This window comes from Eurosta solidaginis, chromosome 4 (assembly GCF_040869045.1).
Source record: "Eurosta solidaginis isolate ZX-2024a chromosome 4, ASM4086904v1, whole genome shotgun sequence".
In the NCBI taxonomy this organism is placed as follows: domain Eukaryota; kingdom Metazoa; phylum Arthropoda; class Insecta; order Diptera; family Tephritidae; genus Eurosta; species Eurosta solidaginis.
The window spans coordinates 39,551,235-39,576,497 of NC_090322.1; the positions used below are offsets into that span (position 1 = coordinate 39,551,235).

Here is a 25,263-nt window from a genome sequence, read left to right on the forward strand (position 1 = left end):
AATATCGCATATAAGGTCCTTTCAAGTGTATTGTGCGAAAGATTGAAGCCCACCGTGAACCGGCTGATTGGACCTTATCAGTGCGGCTTCAGACCTGGTAAATCTACCATCGACCAGATTTTCACAATGCGCCAAATCTTGGAAAAAACCCGTGAAAAGAGAATCGACACACATCACCTCTTCGTCGACTTTAAAGCCGCCTTCGACAGCACGAAAAGGAGCTGCCTATATGCCGCTATGTCTGAATTTGGTTTCCCCGCAAAACTTATACGGCTGTGCAAAATGACGTTGAGCAACACCATCAGCTCAGTCAGAATTGGGAAGGACCTCTCCGAGCCGTTCGAAACTAAACGAGGTTTCAGACAGGGTGACCCCCTATCGTGCGATTTCTTTAATTTGATGCTGGAGAAAATTATACTAGCTGCAGAACTTAACCGCACTGGAACAATATACTATAAAAGCGTGCAATTACTGGCATATGCTGATGACATTGATATCATCGGCCTAAACACCCGCGCTGTTAGTTCTGCTTACTCCAAGCTGGAAAAAGAAGCGGTAAAGATGGGTTTGATGGTGAATGAGGACAAAACGAAGTACCTGCTGTCATCGAGCAAAGAGTCAGCGCATATGCGCCTTGGCAACCACGCTACTGTTGGCAGCCATAATTTCGAAATAGTAAAAGACTTCGTTTATTTGGGAACCAGCATCAACATTAGCAACAACATCAGCACTGAAATCCAGCGAAGAATCAATCTTGCCAATAAATGCTACTTTGGACTAGGTAGGCAATTGAAAAGTAAAGTCCTCTCTCGGCGAACGAAAATCATACTCTACAAGTCACTTATCGTACCCGTCCTGCTATATGGGGCAGAAGCATGGACCATGACAACAGCAGATGAAGCGGCTTTGGGAGTGTTCGAGAGAAAAGTTCTTCGAAAGATTTATGGACCTCTACGCGTTGGCGATGGCGAGTACCGAAGAAGATTTAATGATGAGCTGTACGAGCTATACGCAGACACCAACATAGTCCAGCGAATTAAAACGCAGCGGCTGCGCTGGCTAGGCCATGTTATGCGAATGAAAGATGATGCTCCGGCCAAGAAAGTGTTTCTATCGGAACCCGCCTATGGAAGCAGAGGTAGAGGGCGGCCCCCACTCCGTTGGAAGGACCAGGTGGAAAACGATTTAAACTCCCTTGGTGTGACCAATTGGCGCCGGTTGGCGGAGCGAAGGAGCGACTGGCGCGCCTTGTTAGACGGCCATAACCGTTTAGACGGTTAAGCGCCAATTAAGTAAGTAAGTAGGTAATCCTTAGTACCATAGGTGGACGCCGTTTCGAGATATCGCCACAAAGGTGGACCAGGGGTGACCCTAGAATTTGTTTGTACAATATGGGTATCAAAAGAAAGGTGCTAATGAGTATTTTAAAAGGGAGTAATCCTTAGTTCCATAGGTGGACGCCGTTTCGAGATATCGCCATAAAGGTGGACCAGGGGTGACCCTAGAATTTGTTTGTACAATATGGACATCAAACGAAAGGTGTTAATGAGTATTTTAAAAGGGAGTGGGCCTTAGTTCTATGGTGGACGCCGTTTCGAAATATCGCCATAAAGGTGGACCAGGGGTGACTCTAGAATTTGTTTGTACGATATGGGTATCAAATTAAAGGTATTAATTAGAGTTTTAAAAGGGAGTGGTGGTAGTTGTATATGTGAAGGCGTTTTCCAGATATCGACCAAAATGTGGACCAGGGTGACCCAGAACATCATCTGTTGGATACCGCTAATTTATTTATATATGTAATACCTGCCAAGATTTTAAGGGTTTTTTATTTCGCCCTGCAGAACTTTTTCATTTTCTTCTACTTCATATGGTAGGTGTCACAACCATTTTATAAAGTTTTTTCTAAAGTTATATTTCGCGTCAATAAACCAATCCAATTACCTCACCATGTTTCATCCCTTTTTTCGTATTTGGTATAGAATTATGGCATTTTTTTCTTTTTTCGTAATTTTCGATATCGAAAAAGTGGGCGTGGTCATTGTCTGACTTCGTTCATTTTTCATACCAATATAAAGTGAGTTCAAGTAAGTACGTGAACTATGTTCATTAAAGATATGTCGATTTTTGCTCAAGTTATCGTGTTAACGGCCATGCGGAAAGACATACGAACGACTGTGTATAAAAACTGGGCGTGGCATCAACCGATTTCGCCCGTTTTCACAGAAAACAGTTATCGTCGTAGAATCTACGCATCTACCAAATTTCACAAGGATTGGTAAATTTTTGTTCGACTTATGGCCTTAAAAGTATTCTAGACGAATTAAATGAAAAAGGGCGGAGCCACGCCCATTTTGAAATTTTCTTTTATTTTTGTATTTTGTTGCACCATATCATTACTGGAGTTGAATGTTGACATAATTTACTTATATACTCTAAAGATATAAAATTTTTTGTTAAAATTTTACTTAAAAAAAAAATTTTTTTTAAAAGTGGGCGTGGTCCTTCTCCGATTTTGCTAATTTTTATTAGGCGTACATATAGTAATATGAGTAACGTCCCTGCCAAATTTCATCATAATATCTTCAACGACTGACAAATTACAGCTTGCAAAAGTTTTAAATTACCATGCTTTAAAAGTGGGCGGTGCCACGCCCATTGTCCAAAATTTCACTAATTTTCTATTCTGCGTCATAAATTCAACTCATCTACCAAGTTTCGTCGCTTTATCTGTCTTTGGTAATAAATTATCGCACTTTTTCGGTTTTTCGAAATTTTCGATATCGAAAAAGTGGGCGTGGTTATAGTCCGATATCGTTCATTTTAAATAGGGATCTGAGATGAGTGCTCAGGCACCTACATACAAAATTTCATCAAGATACCTCAAAATTTACTCAAGTTATCGTGTTAACGGACGGACGGACGGACATGGCTCAATCAAATTTTTTTTCGATCCTGATTATTTTGATATATGGAAGTCTATATCTATCTCGATTCCTTTATATATGTACAACCAACCGTTATCCAATCAAACTTAATATACTCTGTGAGCTCTGCTCAACTGAGTATAAAAATTTGTCAAAACCATAAAGAAATCTATACAGGCTGAATTCGGGACAATCTCGGAATCACGGAAATCCCGAAAAAGGGGGCCATAGTACGTATGTACATATAAAGACGTAAAACATGACGAATACTTGCTGCTCTCGCTTTTAGGTTAAAACAGCCGATTTTAGGCTCAGCGGAAAATTTCATCCCTAAAATCCCGAAAAAGTCATTCATAGTACATATATGACGAGTAGGTACTTGCTACTCACTCTTTTAAGATAAAACAGTTAAATTTAATTAAGAATTAAAAAAAAGTTGTCAAAAACCATAAAGAAATCTATTCAGGCTGAAATCGGGACAATCTCGGGATTGAACTGATCAATTTTTCAATCAAAATTGATTAGAAAATATATACATGCTGAACTTTTGGACAATCTCGGAATCCCGGTATTGTACTTTCAGATCCCTGAATTCCCGATAAAGGCCTTCATAGATAGATACATACACAGACATCAAACATGACGAGTACGTGGTACCCTCGTCTTTTTTCTCACAATTTTTCAACAAAAATTCTAAAATATTTTCCGAGCATTTTTTCTTAAAAATACCATTTTAAGCGCGATATTTATGCTTTGAAATTAATTTTTTATGTAATCTAATACTTTTTACGGTATCTCAATTTCAAGCTAAATGGCAAATGCTGTCAAAAATGCCCTTTTCAAGTTGGAAACATGTTTTATTAATATGTGTAATGCACTTTGAAATACATTCACATATACAAAAATGAACACACGTTTTTTCACATTTTCCCAACCAAAGGGATTTCTTTTTTTTTTTTTTGTCATATTTGAGCATTCATTATTTTTATCTACAACTCTTAAAAGGCGGACCGCGCATTAGTAAGCGTACGGAGTGCATTTGTGGCAGCGGAACATAATTTTAAATAAAATTAAAATTATTAGCTGAAATAAAAGGCCAACGTCCGATTTTGTGCACTCACACACATAAGCACACACATACTAAGGCACGTTGATACGCACACATGTCCTGCGGCAAATGCTCATAATGAGCAGCAACCGTGCTACTGTCATTCTTTAGCTCAGCATTTAGAACCGCAGCTGAAGCTTTATTTTTTTATTTTTTTAGCGTGCTGTTTGCTTGAAGGGGTGAATAGCAGTGAAGACGAAAAAAATAATGCTTGAAAAGTTTTGTTGATTTTTGCTATAAGAAAAAAATTACTACAAAATAAAAATGGTTGTGTGTGCGCTGATGGCTGCTTAGCATAAACGCGCTTCGAAGAGAGAGAGAGCTGTGTGTGTGAGCCAACTGGGTGTCATTACTAAAGATTTGTTGCGCTTAATACCCTGCAAAAAATGCGATTAGTCTAGGATGAGTCTGGGATGAGTCGCAAAAGAGTATGCGACCAATGCCAGTTTTGATGTCTTTGTATGCGTTGAACTATTTCCTTATGTTTGAGCGTGTCCTATGAAGAGACTAATTGTACACACTTATACTCAAACGCGAACGATAGGACCAACCCCGTTTGTACCCATATGGAAACGAATGAAGACTAATCTCTTTTCTAATTAAACACTGTTAGTTTTCGTATGGTACGAGGCTATGTACATTTTAAACGCAATATTAAAACTTGCGAAAAATTTTTAGATACATCTATGTAAAAAAGTTATCAAGTCGCCAACTCATTCCAAGAGACATGGGTCGACGGTAATGGTACATATGGTTCAAGTCATTTATGTTCGGTAGAGGGCTCCGTATTTTTATACCTTTCATGAAAATTGAATGTTATATTAACTTCGTCACGAATCTCAAAATTGTAAGTCCTTAAAGGAAAATAGATAGGCCCACCAATAAGTATACCGAAATGATCAGGATGAAGAGCTGAGTTGATTTAGCCAAAACCGTCTGTCTGCCTGTCTGTTTTTATGCAAACTAGTCCCTCAATTTTTGTGATATCTTGATAAAATTTGGTGTGCGGGTATATTTAGGCGTCCGATTAGACATTTGTCGGAACCGGCCGGATCGGACCACTATAGCATATATCCCCCATACAACCGATTTTCCAAAAAAGAGGATATTTGTCATATCCTCCTCAATTTATCAGATTGAAGCTTCAAACTTCGCCATATGCTTTCGTATACCTCACATATTGTTTTCTGTAAAAATAGATGAGATCGGTCTTATATATATATCATATATTACAACCGATTGTTCAGATAAGAAGCTTTTCGTAATTACTGCCCCATTTTAAAAGCTAGAGGCTCCAAATTTCACCGAAAGCTTACGTATAGAGCATTCATTGTTGTCTAGAAAAATGTTATAGATCAGTGGTATATATAGTATATATACCATACAACCGATTGTTCAGAGTTTTCGTAATTTCTGCCCCATTTTAACAGCTATAAGCTTCAAATATATTGTTGTCTGAAAAAATCATAGATATCGGTTGTATATATAGTATATATACCATACATCCGTTTGCTCAGATAAGAAACTTTTCGTAATTACTTCCCCATTTTAAGAGCTAGAGGCTTCAAATTTCACCGAATTCTTACGTATATAGCATATATTGTTGTCTGAAAAAATTATAGAGATCGGTGGTATATATAGTGTATAATATCCCATATAAACTGTCATTTCTGCCCCCTTTTTTACGCCTAGAAGCATCAAATTTCATCAAATACTTACATTTACGTTATATATTGTGATTCGTGGTCATAGCTATTTCATGCAGACCACAAAAAAATGTTAAACTTTGCATCTTCACACAAACTACTACCAATTTTTTATTTTATATTTATCTTAAAAATCCCTTAGGTATGTACATCTGTTCACTATATATTTCATATCTTATACAGCCAATTATTTGGACATTACGAATGGGATAAGATTATTGTTCAGCCCCAATCCTGAAAGTCCCGTCCTTACTTGTTCTTAAACAATTCGTATCAATCACCTAAAATCTTTTTTATTTAACTCACTTCTTTGCCGCTTGTTTTTATGTTTCTTAAAATGGGGTCATATATTTCAACCTGACTAGGCCCAACTGGACCCAAAAGGGACTAGAGGGGATCAATTATGCCCCAATGTAGACAAAAGATATCAATCGAAGACCGCTTCCTTTAGGGATGAGCCTCGCTATTTTTTGCAAGGTATGTTGCATGAGTGTAGAGCTATGTTTTTGTGTGTGTGTATCTTGATGTGTGTGTGTTTAACGCTTCTAACACTCCTTCTTGACCATTTCGCATACCATGTGGCTCTATCTATAACAGCGCTCGCTTAAAAGTACCATTTAAAAATAGTTGTATCCTCCCAATTTTGGTTTTTTTTTTTTTTTTTTTTTTTTGTTGGTCAAAAGTTCTTTTTGCTGTTATTTGTGTTTTTAATTTTTTCGCATTATTTTTTTATTTTCGGTTTTGCCTTACATTATCCGTTTTTATTCGTATTCGAATGCACACATACATATTTAATACCGCCTTTTACATTTATTTGACATTTTTTCGCGCATATCCTTGAGTTTTGTATGATGTTGCACTTACGTTGGCTTATGAGTTTTTTTTATCTTCTTTAAATACATACACATATGCTCATTTCTATGTATGTCCACATTTGTCACATGTCCAATGAAGATGTATCCATTTGCCAAAAAATGGTTTTCTGCTGCTAGCCATTATTGGGTGGAGCCATCATTAAATATGCAAATTATTGCGAGAGTTGTTTTTAGCAACAAATTGTCGTGAATTAGCCATGAAAAGAAATAAAATAGTTTATATCTTTTGTAAAAATCTTTTCAAAAGCTTATTGTATAAATTTAAAGCATCTATGATTTGCGTTATCGAGTTGATAGGTTTTGACTGCAAATTCGCTCTAATAAATTGTTGTACATGTCGTATGAGTAATAGTTTTACAACGTGCACAAGAGATGGGTATAGGCTATGATGCAATTACAAGGTGACGGACGTTGGCAGCTTCTCCTTCTAATCCGCCATCTTGAACTCCCACTCTGAAACTCAATTTGCCTCTTTACAAAACTACTTTTTTATTCAAAGGAAAAAGTTTAGTAAAAACTACACAAATCAGTTTTCCTCCAAAAGTATGCAAAGGCATCACTCTTTTCTCCAATTCTATTTTGTGTTGACTTTTCTATCATTCAAATTCCTGATAAAATAATTTTGTTTACTAAACAAAATTTTAGAAATTTGGTTATTTTTGTTAAAACATGAAGGTAGAATGTTTAAAATAACTATGATAGTTCACTTTCTAAACACTTTCTTACAAGTTGGCCTTCTCATTTCCTTTTCCAGGTAATCTGCCTTTTGCTTTCGCGAGTTGGATGCCAATTTGGGTTGCGCACATCCAAAAATCCACACATTTCTTCCACCTGTAACAATATTTTTTTAATTTTGTTTTTTGCGTCCGAAAGGCAGGACAGGAGTATAAAACATGTCTCGGTTGCAGGCAAAGACGATCAGTCTCAATTCATTGCGCCTAACGCAGTTTGACATGTAAAGTGTAACATCACAGCTTTGTACAGGTAGCTGCTAGCTGCCAAAGCAATCCATAAGAAGTTCTCAAAGATAGTTTTATTTGATCACATCATCACACATCCCAAAAGAATATTTCTGGTCATTCCCACATGAACGGTCATTATAAGGTTTCCTCCGTGAGTGAACTTCTACATACGACCACAACCTCCTAGGATCTGTGGGTCGACAGAATATCACCCCTCCACTGGATCGCTACTTAGTACTGATTATAGGATGGAGTTATAAGACTTGCGACTTATAATGTAGCCGTCACCCGATTCGATGCTGATAAACTAACAACGCCCGACACGGCAAAAAGTATTGTCTCCACTAGGCTTATGAGTAATTATAGCAGCCCTGCTAAATCTCCACTGGCGGACACTTTCAGTTCGCCCAGGCCAAGAGATCAGCTTAACGTGGACGACACTGCGGTGATGGGGCATTCCAATTTTCGGACTAACACCGAACTAATGGCAGAATACTCCACCCTTAACCCTGCCGTTCAGTCTGGACCCATCCGTCATCAGGCTCACCAGCCTCTCGTCCATATTAATACCCAACTTCATTCATCCCTTATGTTTTATGCAAACTTTGAACGGAATCTGCTAGGGCTGCTGAATTCTCTCAGAAACTTTTTATAGCAGAACTAGAAGTTTGTTCGGAGAGCCTGCCATTAACATATATTAATATAAGAAATTTTTCATGAAACATGTAAAAAAATGTACTTATTTCTTTGATACAAAATAGTACTAAGTTTAATACCATTTCACAAAACAGCATCTTCTTTTCTTCCCCTTTCTGTCATCCTTCGTTTTGTATCGGAGTTTTCAAAATGAGCTGTCACTACATAGACCACCTTGTCGTTATTACATCATGGGTATAGGCATTAGAGTTGCAGTTGCATTCAGTGTTGCCAGAACTTTTTCAGAAAAAAGGCTAAGAAAAAACGCTAAAAGGTTAGGGCAACTTTCTAAGCGTTTTATTAATTAAAAGACATAACAGAATAAAAAAATTTTATTAATTTTTACTCCAATTTCATAAAAAAATAAAAAAAAATCGATAGCAGCTATCTGTGCTTTAATTTAAACGGGATACATGATAAATAAAACTCCACTATAGCCTATAAGTTTTCGTAATATGTTTGAGGTAAATAATTTTTTATTTACCAAATTAGAATGCCGATAAAACTGTTTTCAATAAGGAAATCTATTTATTGTCCTTTTAAAGAACCCATGAAAGATGTAAACTCTATATTTCACACTGTCTCAGAACCTCTTTTTCAAGTTTTTGGAGGGAATATTTTCATGACACTTTCTGGGCTGGCCGAACCACGGCCGATGAGTGACCCCGGTTAAGTAGAGTTTTGAAATAGTTATTATGAATATGAGGAAAGGAATTTGAAGTCAGATGGTCTCTTATTATAAGTTCAGGCAATTTTATATGTGAAATAAAACTTATAATAAGGTTATACTATAATACACCAATCCTTATTCAACCTCGTTATTATAACAGCTTATGTAAGCCTGATTATTGGTGGGCTATATATAAGCCTTAATTAAAGGCCCTAATGCAAAAAGTAGTTCCTTTAATTTGGTCTTATGTAAGTAAATCTTATTTTTGTTGGTCCATAAGCCTTATAATAAAGTTGTTATATTCTACCTTGTGGCTTATAATAATTCCTTACGTAAGTTTTACTTTATATGACCTGTAAGCCTTGCACACAACGGTATCTTTCAAATAAATATTATGCCTGTTGACATAAGTACAGAAAAACATGGAATTATCCCATTCGTGTGGATGTGATTTGCAACGGGTCGAGTCCGTCATTTTACGCAGCATATATGTATCATTGCATAGCTCTTTTGTCTACTTATGTGGACTTAGAAACCCAGTTAAATGTTTCTGAAATCGAAAATTCAATTTGGCTCGGAAGCGGTTTCGAAGCAGATGAAACCGTCATAGAATCGAGTGGCAAGCACACGGAACGAAAATGATATTAGGTTGATGTTGCCTTAATAAAGTTACTACGCCCGATTTCTGCCTACCATAATGCCAATATCTATTCCTTAGCCCCTCAAATTTTTAAACAGTTTTATTTAGGTTGACTTGATGTACTGGTTGGACAGCACTTTTTTGTAATTGAAATTTGAGTAACTTTCCAATTAGCTACAAGCTTGAAACTTGGAATATAGTTCAGAACCGCCGCTAGGTGGCGCAAGGATCGCGATATTCACAAAAATCGTATTTGTGGTCCGATTGGGCTCATATTTGGAACACATAATACATACTAGAATATAAAGCGACCTATGAAAAAAATCGCCGCTAGGTGACGCAAGGATCGAGATATTCACAAAAATCGTATTTGTGGTCCGATTTGGCTCATATTTGGAACACATAATACATACATGAATAGAAAGCGACCTATGATGTCCGATTTGGCTCATATTTGGAACAAATATTACATACAGCCCGTGACATCAAAATATATTGGAGTTGGAGGAGGGGCAAGCATACGTGGCGCAGAGTCGAGTAAAATCATTGGAAGGATTATGTATTGAGGACTTAGATTGTAACAAATTGTCAGGAAAGAGTTCTTGTAATAATGAATCCCTAAATGGACTAAATAGAATGAAAAATAATAGGCAATTAAATAAATACTAAAAACTTGAAAATAAAATAATAAAAAAAAAATTTTAAGTTAAACGGTTTTATTGAAAACAATACTTACATGAAGTAATAATAATACAAAAAGCTAGAAAATAATTAGGTGGGCCCTAGGTACTAGTCATCATAATCCTCATCAATCTAGGGCGTTGATCAGACAATTAAATAAAAGCGTTGGACGCGTTAAATTTCTATTGATAGTCATATATAAGACCAACTGAACCTTAATCAGGTTATGCTACGCCTCACATTTTCAGAAATTTCACGCGCCCAACGCTTTTATTTAATTGTCTGATCAACGCCCTAGACTGATGAGGATTATGATGACTAGTACCTAGGGCCCACCTAATTATTTTCTAGCTTTTTGTATTATTATTACTTCATGTAAGTATTGTTTTCAATAAAACCGTTTAACTAAAATTTTTTTTTTAATTATTTTATTTAAATTTAGCCCAAATTCATTCAATGTTCTTAAAATTGAATCTACATAAAACTTTTTATATTTTCTAAAATTTTCAAAAAAGCTAAAAAATATATAAAAACAAAGCTTGAAGCTAAATCGCAACATGTCATGCTAAACGGAGAAAAAAAACTAAATCTAACTTGAAAAAAGCTAAAAAGGCAACACTGGTTGCATTGTATCTAGACAAATGCCTTATGGCGTAATCTTTTCTGAAAATAATGTCGCCCTGCCGGTTTTTCTCAGCTCTCTCGTGAGTTTGTGTGTTCCTTTCACAAAATGTTTTTCAATAGATAAGAAAAGGGGTCTCATTACCTACAAATACTGTCATAATGCATAGCTCCAGGAAACCCAGTTCAAAAGTTAGAATTTAAGAGTGCAACATGAGGGTCACATTTTTTCTAGAAAAGAACACACAATAAGTGTGTAACAGTCCTAATTGAACTCCGATGGATAAACACCTACTTGCGAAGTCAGTTCTCGCAACGCTTAAGCTGATTCTTCGGTTTGTAACCGAAAGCGCGCTTTCTAGTTGTTGTTGTTGTAGCAGTGCTTCGCCCCATCCAATAGGTGTGACCGATCACAATCAATGTGGTTTTACGTGGCAGATGCTCATCATAGCGCCTAACGCAGTTTGACATGTAAAGTGTAACATCACACATTTGTACAGGTAGCTGCTAGCTGCCAAAGCAATCCATAAGAAGTTCTCAAAGATAGTTTTATTTGATCACTGTGGATATTGAAACCACGTTTTAAACTTTATACTATATTTTATTAATACGCCTAAATGTATGCGTCTATTTTATTTTTTATTTTTCACAACAACGAATATTTTAGAAAATTCAAAAATCAATATTGAAACTTAAAATATTGATAATACATTTGAAAATTACAAAGTTCAAAGTAACTAAAATACAAAGTTAAATAAAAATAATAAGAACCCTACATTACTCCCCCTTCAAGAAAATTTATCATTAAACAAATTGAATGTAACTCTCTTTTTATGTAAATTCTTCGTGTTGTTTGTGTCCGTTGTTTCAATTATTGCAGGTTTTAATCTATCAATAGGAATAGTTTTAATATTATTATCTATTTCAAGTTCAAAACATTTTTGGTCTTTTTCCACAATTTTGTAAGGTCCTTCATATGGTTGTTGTAATGAATGTTTATTAATGACTCGAATAAATGCAAATTTACAAGTTTGAAGATCTTTTGGAACATAAATTCCAGTATCAGCATCTTTATGATGACTTAAATTTGATCTAACATTTCGAAAATGTTCACGTAAATTACTTAAAATTTCAGTTGATGAGAAATTTTCAGCTGATGGTACAACAAGTTCCCCTGGCAAACGTAAATTCTGACCGAAAACCATTTCCGCTGGTGTAGCCGAAATATCTTCTTTGTAAATAGATCGCAAACCAAGTAATATGACAGGTAACTCGTCATACCAATTATTTGTGTCCTCTCTAGCTATTATAGTAGTCTTTAATTGTCTATGAAACCTTTCAACCATACCATTTCCTTGAGGGTGATATGCGGATGTTGTAATTTGGTGACTACCAAGTAATTTAGTTAACTCTGAAAACAATTTCGATGTAAATTGGCTACCTTGATCAGTTGTTATCTTTAACGGAACTCCAAACCGAGAAATATACTCTAAAAAACTTATTTGCAATTGTAGATGCTGAACTATCTTTTAATGCATATGCCTCAGGCCAACGGGTAAATCTTTCAATAATCGTTAAAATATAGCGATGTCCTTTTGAAATAGGTAATGGTCCAACTATATCTAAATGAATGTGTTCAAATCTATTCTTGGGAATTTGAATTTTGACAATAAGGGATTTTGTATGACGATAAACTTTAGACTTTTGACAATTAAGACACTCTTTTGACCAAATATTAATATCCTTATTCATATTAGGCCAATAATATTTTTTTAACTATGAGCCGTCGTGTAGCTCTTGTACCCGGATGTGCTATTCCATGTAAAATATCAAATACTGTCTTTCGCAAATTACTCGGTACAAATGGCCTAGGAGTTTCTCCTGAAATTTCACACCAAATATTAAAATTTAAAATGGGAATATTAATTAACTTTAAATTTAGATATTGAGAATCAGATACAAGTTGATTTAAGTCATCATCTTTTTGTTGTTCAGTTTGTAAAATTTAAAAATTCAGTTCTGTATTATATATTGCATTAACCTCAAAAGCTCTAGATAGCGTATCTGCTACAACATTGGATTCTCCTTTAATGTATTGTATGTCATCAGTAAATTGTGCTATAAATTCCAAGTGTCTCGTTTGTCTAGGACTTCGTTCTTTTTTTGAATTTAAAGCAGTAGTCAAAGGTTTATGGTCCGTATAAACTGTAAATTGTCGTCCTTCCAAGAGATATCTAAAATGTTTTATATTTAAATAAATCGCCAATAATTCCCTATCAAAAGCACTATACTTAATTTCAGTTGGAGAAAGTTTTTTAGAAAAGAATGCAATGGGCTCGGTTTTATTATTGTAATTTTGTTGTATAACGCCCCCAATCGCTGTGTTAGATGCATATACTGTTAAAGATAATTTAGCATCTTTGTTAAAATGATTTAACAATATCGCAGATGCAATTTTATCTTTAATGCATTCAAAAGCTTCATTCGAAATCTCGTCCCATACCAAAGTTTTGTCACGTTTCTTACTTACTTTGTTAATTAGATCATAAATTTTGTTTGTAAATTCTGCTAGTTTTGGAATGTATCTATGATAATAATTTACCATACCAATAAATTTCTGTGCCTGCTTAACTGATTTTGGACGTTCGAAATTGCGAATAGCTGATACCTTTTCATCGGAAGGTCGAATACCTGTTCCAGAAATGTTATGTCCTAAAAAATCTATATTGGTTACACCAAAAGTACATTTACTTGGTTTAATGTTTAAACCGTACTCTGTAAGGCGTTGAAAAAGGATACGTAAATCTTTTAAATGTTGTTCTTCGTCTTTACTTGCAATAAGTAAGTCGTCAATGTAAGCATATACAAAATCTAAGTCACCTACTACCTCATTTATAAATCTTTGAAAGGTTTGTGCAGAATTTCTAAGTCCGAAAGGCATTCTCATGAATTCAAACATACCGAAAGGAGTTGTAATAGCAGTTTTATAAATATCTTCTTCAGCCATAGGAATTTGGTGATATGCCCTAACTAAATCTAATTTTGAAAATATATTTTTGTTATAAAGGTTCATATTAAAATCCTGAATGTGAGGTAAGGGATAACGATCAGGAACAGTTACAATATTCAATCTTCCAAAATCACCACATGGACGCCAATCATTCAACTCTTTTTTAGGTACAAGGTGAAGTGGTGATGCTACTGAAGAATTTGAAGGCCGACAAATGCCTGTTTTAACTAAGAAATCAAACTCCGTTTTCGCGACTTTGTATTTTACCGGATCTAAGCGCCTGGGCTTAGAAAATGGAAGACTACCTTCTGTTACAAGTCGATGTACTGTTGTATGTTTAACAGGTTTAGTATAATCTGGCTCTGAAATAAGTGACGGAAACTCTTTTAATAATTTTGTAAATTTATTTTCAATCACAAATAATTTGGGTAATGGAATATCACAAAAGTAAGATACTGTATTAACTGAGAGATTGTTTAATGGATCTACTAAACGTTTATGTTTAATATCTATAAGAAGACCATATTTACAAAGAAAATCAGCGCCAATTATTGGCTTGGCTATATCCGCAATCAAAAATGTAAAGGGAAATTCACGTCTTAAACCCAAATTTACGTTTAAAAGCCTTTTCCCGTAAGTGGCAATTGTTGAGCCATTAGCTGCAGTGAGAATTATGACGGAACGTTTCGTATGAGAAAATTTAGACGCGGGTAATACCGAAATTTCTGCTCCACTATCAATTAAAAAATTTTGTTTGTTTTCTCTATCAAAAATAAATAAACGACGCGTCGAAAATTCTAAATTTCCGCTGTTCGTCGCTGCAAGAACTGAAGAATTTTGTTTGCTGAATCTTTGTTTTTTGTTATAAGAACAAGGTTGTTCACAACTTCTAGCATAATTTCCAAATTTGTAGTGAAATCTACACGACCAATTTGGATTATTACGCGAGTTAGAACGACGCCTAAAAGAATTTCTAAAATAGTTCCTAGAATTGGAACGCGACCTAGATTGATTCCGATACATTTCTGTTTTAATTTCAGCTAACTCCAGAGAAAGTTTCTGAAAATTTTCACACATTAAAGAAGTGGTTTTAACCAAGTTTTCAACAACAGAATTTTGTGCTTTTGTATCCGAAAAATTATTAACCGAAAATACTTCATTTTTGTTTATTACTTCCCAAATATTATCTGCTAATTTTGTTAATTCGGTAATATTATTAGAACTCGAACTAGCCAAAATCATACTCTAATTTTTAGGAAGTTTACGCATCCAAATTTTCTTTAAAATATTTTCACTAAAATTTGATCCGGCTAATATAATTAATGAACGATAAAATTCTGATGGCTTACGATCACCCATCTCAGAATCGTTTAAAATTTTATGAAGTTTCGAATTTTCGCTAAGTGAGTGTCTTTCTATCAACACTTTTTTAAGTTCAGTAAGTTTGTTATTAATGGGGTATTTTGAATAAAATCCAAAATAGTTATTACCACTTCCTTCGGAAGTGCTGTAATGATGTGTTCGTATTTAGTGTTTTCTTGTGTAATTTTTTTAGTACTAAATTGTGTTTCTGCATGAATAAACCATGCTTCCGGGCAATTAGTCCAAAATTGTGGAAGTTTTACGGAAACTGACAAGATTTCATTTTGAGTAATATTTGTAGACGGATTTGTAATTTGTTGTGGGGAAGTGTCATTTGATAAATCTATCAAAGAGTCATTTAAATTGTTAGTAAGTGTAGATGTTTGTGTATTATGTTGTGCTGAACGAAACATTTTGAATTAAATAAAAAAAGAGTTCACTAACTAAAGAGTAAAATAAATTAGTAATTCTATAAAAAAGGAGTTTACAATAATAATAAGAATAATATTTTTATATTTTAATATGCATACATAAAAGATGATATTATTATTCAAATACTTGCGAATATTTATTTATTTATGCAATGGCTTTTGATGATGTTGAGTTTGTAGTCGATACTGTTGCTGCTGCTTCCAGCTCTTTTTGGTTGATATTTGTTTAATGATTGCTGTTTTTATTGCAGTTTTTGTATACGCTCTGATAAGTGTTTTTGTTTATATGTTCCAATTTCCTCACGCTGCGTTTCTACACACCAAGAGACTTCAAAGTAATACGTCGTAGAGTTGCATCACAAATAGCACCGAAAATAGGCAGCGTTGGGTAGCACACCTCGTATTTGATTTGATGTTTGATTGTCTATTATTGTCTAGTCTATTGACTATTTAGTCTATATATGAACCGATATTGTGATCTATGAGATCTCTGTTTGTTTTACCAGTTTTTTATGTATATGCATTTAATCACAATTCCTTTGGTCAGCTGGATGTCAAACAAGTACTTCTCTCACTACTTATATATAATATGTAGCTTCACACAATACTAAACAAGTATTTCCAACTGATAAATACAGGAAAACCCAGCAGACGCCATTCTGTTTATAGATCAATAACCAATAGTTCCAGCAACTTGATTTGCATTACAATCTGATTGATTTGATTATGTCAGATTTTATTTATCGTTGTTGTTATTGGATTCACTTGCATATTTATTTACTTCTTCACTTTCTACTTCTGTTAAATTGCAATTAGGTTAGAATTTATCACAAATCGTCACATCGTTCAATATTTCATTTTTTTTTTTTTTAAATTAGCCACATTTTCGACGTTTGATTTGGATTTCATCAAGTTGTTTCTGTGTTGTAAGCTCTTTATGTGGCCTTTGGTTGGTTTTACATTCAAACACTTTTCTTTTTATTGAGTTCTTCCAACAGCATATTGCACTGATTCAAGTTTTTCTTTTGTGAATTTTCTACTTTCACTTTTCTATTTTTCTATGTTTCTATTTTTCACTTGTCTCCGTCTGACTTCCAAAGTCGCGTTGGTTTTTGCTATTTTGTAAACAACTTTTGTTGCGAATTTTTGAACTTTTTTTTTTTTAATTTGCACACAACACAATTTTTAAAATAGGCAGAGATCGCCAATGTGGAGATTGAAACCACGTTTTAAACTTTATACTATATTTTATTAATACGCCTAAATGTATGCGTATATTTTATTTTTTATTTTTTACAACAACGAATGTTTTTGAAAATTCAAAAATCAATATTGAAACTTAAAATATTGATAATACATTTGAAAATTACAAAGTTCAAAGTAACTAAAATACAAAGTTAAATAAAAATAATAAGAACCCTACATTCACATCATCACACATCCCAAAAAAATATTTCAGGTCATTCCCACATGAACGGCCATTATAAGGTTTTCTCCGTGAGTGAACTTCTACATACGACCACAACCTCCTAGGATCTGTGGGTCGACAGAATATCACCCCTCCACTGGTTCGCTACTTAGTACTGATTATAGGATGGAGTTATAAGACTTGCGACTTATAATGTAGCCGTCACCCGATTCGATGCTGATAAACTAACAACGCCCGAAGTCAGTTCTCGCAACGCTCAAGCTGATTCTTCGGTTTGTAACCGAAAGCTGGCTTTCTAGTTGTTGTTGTTGTTGTTGTAGCAGTGCTTCGCCCCATCCAATAGGTGTGACCGATCACAAATTGTTATCAATATCCTCTAACGGGAGTCCAAGGAAAGTTGCTGTTTCAGCTGGGTGGACCATAATGAGAGGGGTATTAGAGGCGTAGGTTCCACATTACAATTGAAGAGATGGTTGGTGTCATGCGGGGACACATTGCAAGTTGATTCTGGATAGGTAAGAGTTTAACCTGTTACAGTATCCAGATCGAAGTTGAGCTAGAGTGACTCGCGTTTCCCTAGGGAGTGTGCGTTCCTCTTCTGCAAGTTTCGGGTACTGTTCTTTGAGTGTGCTTGTGTTTTTTGGCTTCATACGGCTGTGTTCTCAGGTGCCGTATTTCCTCATAGTGCTTACAAAGATGACTCCTTAAGCCCCTGGGCGGTGTTGGCTCATCAATCAGATGTCTGTTGGGATGCCCAGGTTTCTGGGTATTCAACAGGAACTGTTTGGTTAGCATTTCATTTCTCTCCCTGATGGGGAGTATTATCGCCTCATTATGTAGATGGTGTTCTGGGGACATAAGAAGACAACTCGTGGCGGTTCTGAGGGCAGTATTTTGGTAGGCCTGTAGCTTCTTCCAGCGAGTAGTCTTTAGGCTTGGTGACCATATCGGGGACGCGTAGCATGCAATCGGCTGGCCAATTGCCTTATAAGTGGTAATGAACGTTTCTTTATATTTTCCCCAAGTACTGCCAGCAAGAGATTTGAGGATTTTATTACGGCTCTGGATTTTCGGTACAATTGCGGCTGCATGCTCACCAAAATGTAGATCCTGATCGAACGTCTCACCCAAGAGACGGGGTGTAACACAGTCGGTAGCGTAGTGGCATTGACGTGGACGTTCAAAATGGTCGACATTTGGGGCGTTCATGTTGTAAATAGGGTCGCCGATGATTTAGTCGGTGATAATGTCAGGTTTCGCGAGGTGAAAACACTGAAGAGATCAGGGAGGTAGCCGTTTATTTTGTTGCAGAGCTCATCGATCTGTGGGCCTGGGCCTGTGGCCATTATTTTGCAGTCATCGGCGTAGGAAATGATAGTAACTCCTTCCGGTGGCGAAGCTAGTTTTGATATGTAGAAGTTAAACAAAAGTGGGAATACGACACCACCCTGTGGCACACCCTGTTTAATTCTTCTTGGTTTTGATGTTGCGTTTCTGCACCGATGCCTGCCGGCCACCCAGATAATTTGCAGTCCATCTTTTAAGACGTGGGGGAAGGCCCTTCCAGGTCTTGCGGTAGCGTACCGCGTAGTGAACCGTATCAAAAGCTTATGATAGGTCTAGCGCAACGAGTACTGTTCTATGGTGGGGGTTTTTATTTGAACTGCAATTTATCTGGATGCTAACGACATTTAGCGCGGTGGTGGTGCTATGAAGTTTTCTAAAGCCATGCTGATGACAGGCTAGTTGCAAATTTGCTTTGAAATAGGGGAGCAAAATGGCTTCAAGCGTCTTGGCTACTGGCGATAGGAGAGATATCGGGCGATATGACTCTCCTATGTTAGCTGGTTTCCCAGGCTTTAGTAGCGGGACCACCTTGGCCATTTTCCATTTTTCAGGGATGACAAAGGTTAAAGACATGTGCTAAATATTTGAAACCCTCTTTTCCTATACTTTTAAGCATCGGCATGGCTATGCCGTCTAGGCCCACTGCTTTAGATGGTTTAGCTTGACCGATGGCATCCTCAACCTCTTTGGCGGTGATGATAATTGGGGACGCACCGAATTTATGTTTATGTGCGTGTCTGTTGGCTCTCCGTCTAACTTTGTCAACCGTAAAATGCATTATATATTGTCGGCAAAAAACGCTCGCACATTTTTCGAATCCGACAGCACTTTATCGCCAAAAGCGATGGAAATTTTGTGGTTGTGCTTGGACGGATTCGATAGGGACTTTACGGTTGACCAAAGCTTTCCCACACCGGCAGAGAGGTTTCAACGACTTAGATACTCCTCCCATTTCGCCCGCTTGTGTTCATCCACAAGCAATCTGGTGCGTTGGCTTATATCCCTTATTTGGGGGTCGCCGGGATCGAGCTGTCTTATAAGGTCACGTTCTCTCGCTAAATTTGCGGTCTCCGCCCGAAAATGAGGCCGAATTTCGGGAATTCTTCCGGCGGGAATAAAGCGCGCCGAGGCGGATTCCATGACCTTGCGGAAAGCATGCTCCCCTTGGCGAGCATCAGTCGGGATAGGGAAGGCAGCAAAGTGGCTGTCTGTAAAGGATTTATATTCATCACACTTTCCTTTTTTTAAATGTATGAAAGTACGTTTTATTTATTGTGCAGAACGTCGTTTCTTCTATTTGATCCTCAACATCTCACCCCCGCTCTCCGTCTGCAAGTTTGAATGCTTTCTAGTCGGTTTGTGGTATCCGAATAGTGGCGAAGCTTCGATTAATCGATTAGTCGCTTTGTTTCAACTACTCGACTTGTGTGGCAAATGGAAAGAGTTCTAGTCAGCTAAAAAATTGCAGGGAGCAGGTAGAAGGATAGTTGGCGTTCGTAAAACTGCTCTCAAAACAGACGGCTAACTATTACTTTGGCTCTTATATCTGCTCACTAGAAGCTATTTTCTTTTTAACGATGAGAGCAGTAGAAACACATTTCTATCGCTCTTCCAGCGAGCCTGCGAAAACCTCTGGTACGATCAAAAACATCGGGTTGCGTTTGCAAAAAAGGACGCTGCCTACGCCCGATCAACACAGAATAAACTGCTCCAACTAAAAGTTATCTGTGAATGATGACTTCTCAGCGGGAACTACTCTGTCGATGACGTTCGCACCCGCATAAACTAACTTGTAGGAAAAATTAAGATAAGTGGCCTTAATCTTCTCGGAGGTTCATTACTCCAAATTTTGTATTTTCAGTAAGTGTCAATAAGAAGAAAAAGGCAGTTCTATATTTTTCCAAAAGCAACAAATTGTGAGACAAATATGTAAATCCTATCCATTCCTAACCATTTTCTTATATGAGTTGCTCGTCTATTACGCTTATCAGTACACGATCAAATGCTGTAACTAAAAAATGAATTAAACAAAAACAAACTTGTACGTACGAGATGATGCGTGAATATGCAAATAGGTACATGATTATGTAAACTGCATTTTATACCGCGCTTTATGCATAATTTAACATCGCTTGTAATCCGCATAAAAAATCACACAAGCTCTATATATAAGCATCTTGGGAATTGCACACGGCAACAAACCGTTAGATAACCCATTTAAGCATTGCTTAAGATGCTCTTTATCATACGGAACTATGTATGTATGTATTCGTATAGGAGTGCTATGCCTGTATGACATCCGCTTTGGAGTATGACAACTTACGCGCATAAATTGAGCTTATCAAAGTTGTGGCGTATATGAGTATGTACTTATGTAAACTCTTAATATGTATGCTAAAGTCAGCAAGTAGTACTGGATGGTACTTATCGTTGTTTTCTTAACCCATCCCTTGCTTTTTCAGGTACATTAACTCATTAAGTAAGTCTCCTGTGATTTTTTAATGTGAAAACATCTTCGCTCATGTTGTGGGGGAGTTCAGCAAGTTTCGCGTAGTTCCTAATGTAACTTGTTACTCGTAAGTACATGGTGGAGTTGATATGAGCACAATCTATAAATAAAATACATGCAAAGCGCGATAACTGCCGAAAAGATTTTAGGTCTGAGCGAATCAGACACCAAGAAAAGAACTCCAGGCGCGGACAAACCAAAACAATCAAGAACTGCAATAGCGAATTGAGAACAGAGAAGAGAGAAAGAAAAAAAGTATGACTGCGATCAAGAGTAAAAGGTTGCCACATAACCTTAATTACATTTATTAATTATTGAAGGGTAAACATCTTTACTCATGCTATAAAGGAGTCCATTCGTCATCATTAATTGGCGCTTCACAGCCTAAGCGATTTTGGGCGTTTCGTAACTAGACACGGCAGCTATCTATGTTTCGTGATAACAGACGCCGATTGGGAGCACCAAGGGAGCACAAGTCTTCCTCCATAGGCCTTTCCCAACTCACTGGAGGTCTTCCACTTCCTCTGCTTTCAAGCTGTATGGAATACTTTGACCGCAGTGTCTTCGTCAATTCGCATAACATCACCTAGTCAGCACGCCTAGGCGCTTTTATTCGCTGCATTATCTATATAGATGCGTAAAGCTTGTACAGCTGCTAATTATTCCTCCTTCGATATTCGCCGTCGGCAACACGGACAGGACCGAAGAACTTTTCTCTCAAACACTCCAAGAGCCTTCTCATCTTCTCTCGACACCATTCATGATTCTGAGCCATACATACAGGTATGATGAAACAGCTGCAGAGCGTGATTCTTGTTCTTCGAGAGAAGACTTTACTTTTCAATATCCTAGTCAGTCAGAAGTGCACTTGTTGGCAAGAGTTATTTTCAGTTTGATTTCTGACCCGGACATTATTTTTGCTGTTAATGCTGGTTCTCAGAAAGACGAAGCCCTTCTTCACAGTCTTGATTTTATATCCTCATTGAAAGTGGCTGCCAAGGTGCGAATGTGCCCATTTTTCTTGGTACTTCGTCTTGCTTCCATTTACTGCAAGATTTGCCTTTGGAATGGCTCGGAGAGGTCCTTCCCGAGCCCTATGCTCCTCAAAGTAAACTGACAGACCGATTTGCTGTCGATGTTAGCGAAAAATTGTCGATTTGTTTTCAGAACGTTATCAAAAAATTATTGATTATGTATCGAAAAGTTATCGATACGTGTTATCGACTTGTGATTGAAAAGTTAAAATTGTTTATTAAAGACCACCGATTTGCTATACCGAAAAAATGTCAATCTAAGATCAATTACACAGTTGCAGCCCGTCGATAACGAGTAACGATAGTAAACCGCTATTAAAACATTACGGCGGGTACCGGTTATTACCAATAGGAAGTCGACGAAACATTTCTCAGTTACGTCTATTTTGGTTTAACTTCAGCCCTGGGGCGAGCTCTAGTTAATATTTATCTATTTAAAGTCGACAAACAACAATAACATTAGTTTTCTTTACGTACACCTTTTTGCTTTTGCATTCCTAAATTACATGTTTTATGTTAAACACACACATATGCAATATATAAATTGCAGCAAGATGCAGGGGCTGTTGTTTCTGTTTTTGTTGGCTCAGAAAGCGGCTTTTCTAAGTGAATTTATTTGGTAACATTTTAAACCGCATTAAGCCAACTAAATTATATAATTTAATCGCCAACAAATACAAGTAGCTAGCGAAGCGTATGCTTTCTTGGTCTCCCCTCTTTGTCATCCCCTCTGTCTAGCTCGGTTCCCTCTTCCCCCTTATGCAAAACGTTCCTAATTAAATAAATATTCATATTTTAAGTACTTAAATATTGAGCGTATTATGTGTACTCTGTTTATACTCTTTACCGTTAATTGTCTTTTTTTTAGTTTTTTCTTTGTCTAATTTAATTGTTTTTTTTTTCGTCTTGTTTCTTTATAGCGCCATAAATTTAGATGCTCAACTATTTAGCAACAATCCACACCTAGAATTGCGTCAGTTGCGCTGGCATCCATTTTCGCCCACGGATTCACATTTGCTGGTTTTACTCTCTGACAATACAATACGGTAAGTGTTGCTATGGCTAAAAAATGGTATTGTAATTTCATTTTCTAATCCAAGCACCTAATTTATTGTTAAGTTGGTTGCACTGCGATTAGCTGCAGTGTTAGTGTTTTTACGATTTTTATTTTGTTTAAACAAAGATATAAGTTAGAAGTAGATTACAATAGGACATTCGAAATGTATGAAGCATGAAGAACACTTAGCCTGAACAAACGCGCTGTGAGTCCGAGTCTTTGGATTCGATAAAGAAACAAAAAAGTGAGTATTGCGGTAAATGAGGAGAAAACTTACAAAGTTTACAAACGGCGAGGGTTACTAGGCCATGTTTCTGAATTTCATTTCTTTAGCAGCTAGCATTTCGGGAGCTGAGTATTGAACTCCAAACCTCCAACAATCATAATTTATACTAGTGTAAAGGCAGATGCCTTTATCCGCTCAGCCATATGAATCCCCGCTGCTCATTTTGCAATTTATCTCTAAGTGTTGCATTTTTGTTGCTATTCCTTTATTCGCCATTTAGGTACATACTTATGCTTTTTAATCCTAATTGTGTGGAATAATTATAGGCGCGCTCAAAGATGGTGAATAAAGGAATAGCAACGAAAAGGCAACGCATATATGTACATTCGAGACTGAAAATGTGCTTTTTTGGACTGAGTAGGCAATTGAAAAGTAAAATCACTCTCTACAAGTCCGTCATCATACCTGTAGTGATGTATGATGTATGGCTTAGAATCATGGACGATGTCTAGAGAAGATTAAATGGATGTTGAAGTGTTCGAGAGAAAATTTCTCCAGACGATTTATGGTACTGCCCATAATGCCGACGGCGAGTATCGAAAGAGTTATAACGATGAGCTGTATTAGCTTAACGCGAATGTGACGATAGTGCAGCGAATAAAAGCCAAAAGGGTTCGCTGGCTAGTTCATGCTATGCGAATGGACGAAGAGCAAGAAAGTATTTCAGTCAACACTGCAGTTTGAAGCAGAGGAAGAGGAAGACCTCCACTGAGTTGGGAGAGGCAGGTGGAGGAACACTTGACCTCGCCTGATGCCTTGATACTCCCTATTGCCGTCAGTTATCGCGAAATTTGGATAGGATAGGTTAATCGCTTATTAATGATGATAATGATGAAGAGCACTTAGATACTCACATGTAATTAGAATATGTTAGTTAGCCTTATCTCAAGCGCTGCGCTCCTCAGTGTTCGCTACATGAAGTGATCGCGATGTGTAGGTATCGATTGAGAGCCAAGAGATAATCTTTGCTGTGTTTCTTGGCATAGAAAGGACGATAAACGCTTTTCTCTATGCTTCATTTTGCCTATCGACTTTCCGACAGTTTGGGAAGTTGAAGTTTGAGAACGAAAAATGACACTGAAGATGACACAACTGTAAAACCGGTCTGTATGCAAACATAATTCGATAAGAGATGGCGGAATTTTTTTCGAATATACATCAAATGATTCCCATGCTCTTGGTATTTAAGGCCCTTCCTTGAACTTGTCAGGACCTAGTGAGGTTAGACTGCATCCGTGAAGCAGGTCTTCATGAAGCAGTGTCTTTCAGTGTCATTTCACTGGATTTGTATTACATAAAGCATAAGTTTTGTTGTTATATCGGCCTACTGATTTTAAGATCGCGGGTTCGAATCGAGCTCAAGGCCTAACAATAATTTTTTTATCATTATTATTGTTATGATATGGCAGTTGTCTAAAATTTTTTCTTTCTTCTATTCTAATTTAAAAATTTTTTCAATTAAGAAAAAATTTATCATAACAATAATAATGATAAAAAAATTATTGTTAGGCCTTGAGCTCGATTCGAACCCGCGATCATAAAGCATAAGTAATGAGTCAACTTAACAGGTATAGCTATAGTGCATGCTTATACTGGTGACGAATGACTGGTAGTGGTATCTGGTGTGTGTCCCAAGGTGATAAGTAGAATCATGCAGGAAATGTTAGGAAAGCTGGGTGATACGCGGACGCCTCACGATCCAGCATAAGCTCATCAAAAACTGAGCTAGGTCGAACATCCGAAAAGGTATTTGCCTTTGAGAACGGAATTCACAGAGCAATTGTTGGCATACTTATTTGCCGACTTTCAGTGGATGTCTCTGGGCTACATTCTGTGCTCTTTTTCTTCGTACGGCTGACTTTTTGAGTGCCAAATTTCTTCACAGTGCGTACAGAGTTGCCTTTTTAAGTTC

General features: G+C 36.7%; 1 protein-coding gene across 1 annotated transcript in view; it reads left to right on the forward strand.

Moving 5' to 3' along the window:
• Positions 1-25,263, forward strand: part of mbo (Nuclear pore complex protein Nup88) — a 282,207-nt gene that overhangs the window by 250,854 nt on the left and 6,090 nt on the right. The window contains exon 3 of the mRNA XM_067781281.1: positions 22,929-23,054. Coding sequence (XP_067637382.1) covers positions 22,929-23,054 — 126 coding nt within the window. The remainder of the gene's footprint in view (positions 1-22,928; positions 23,055-25,263) is intronic.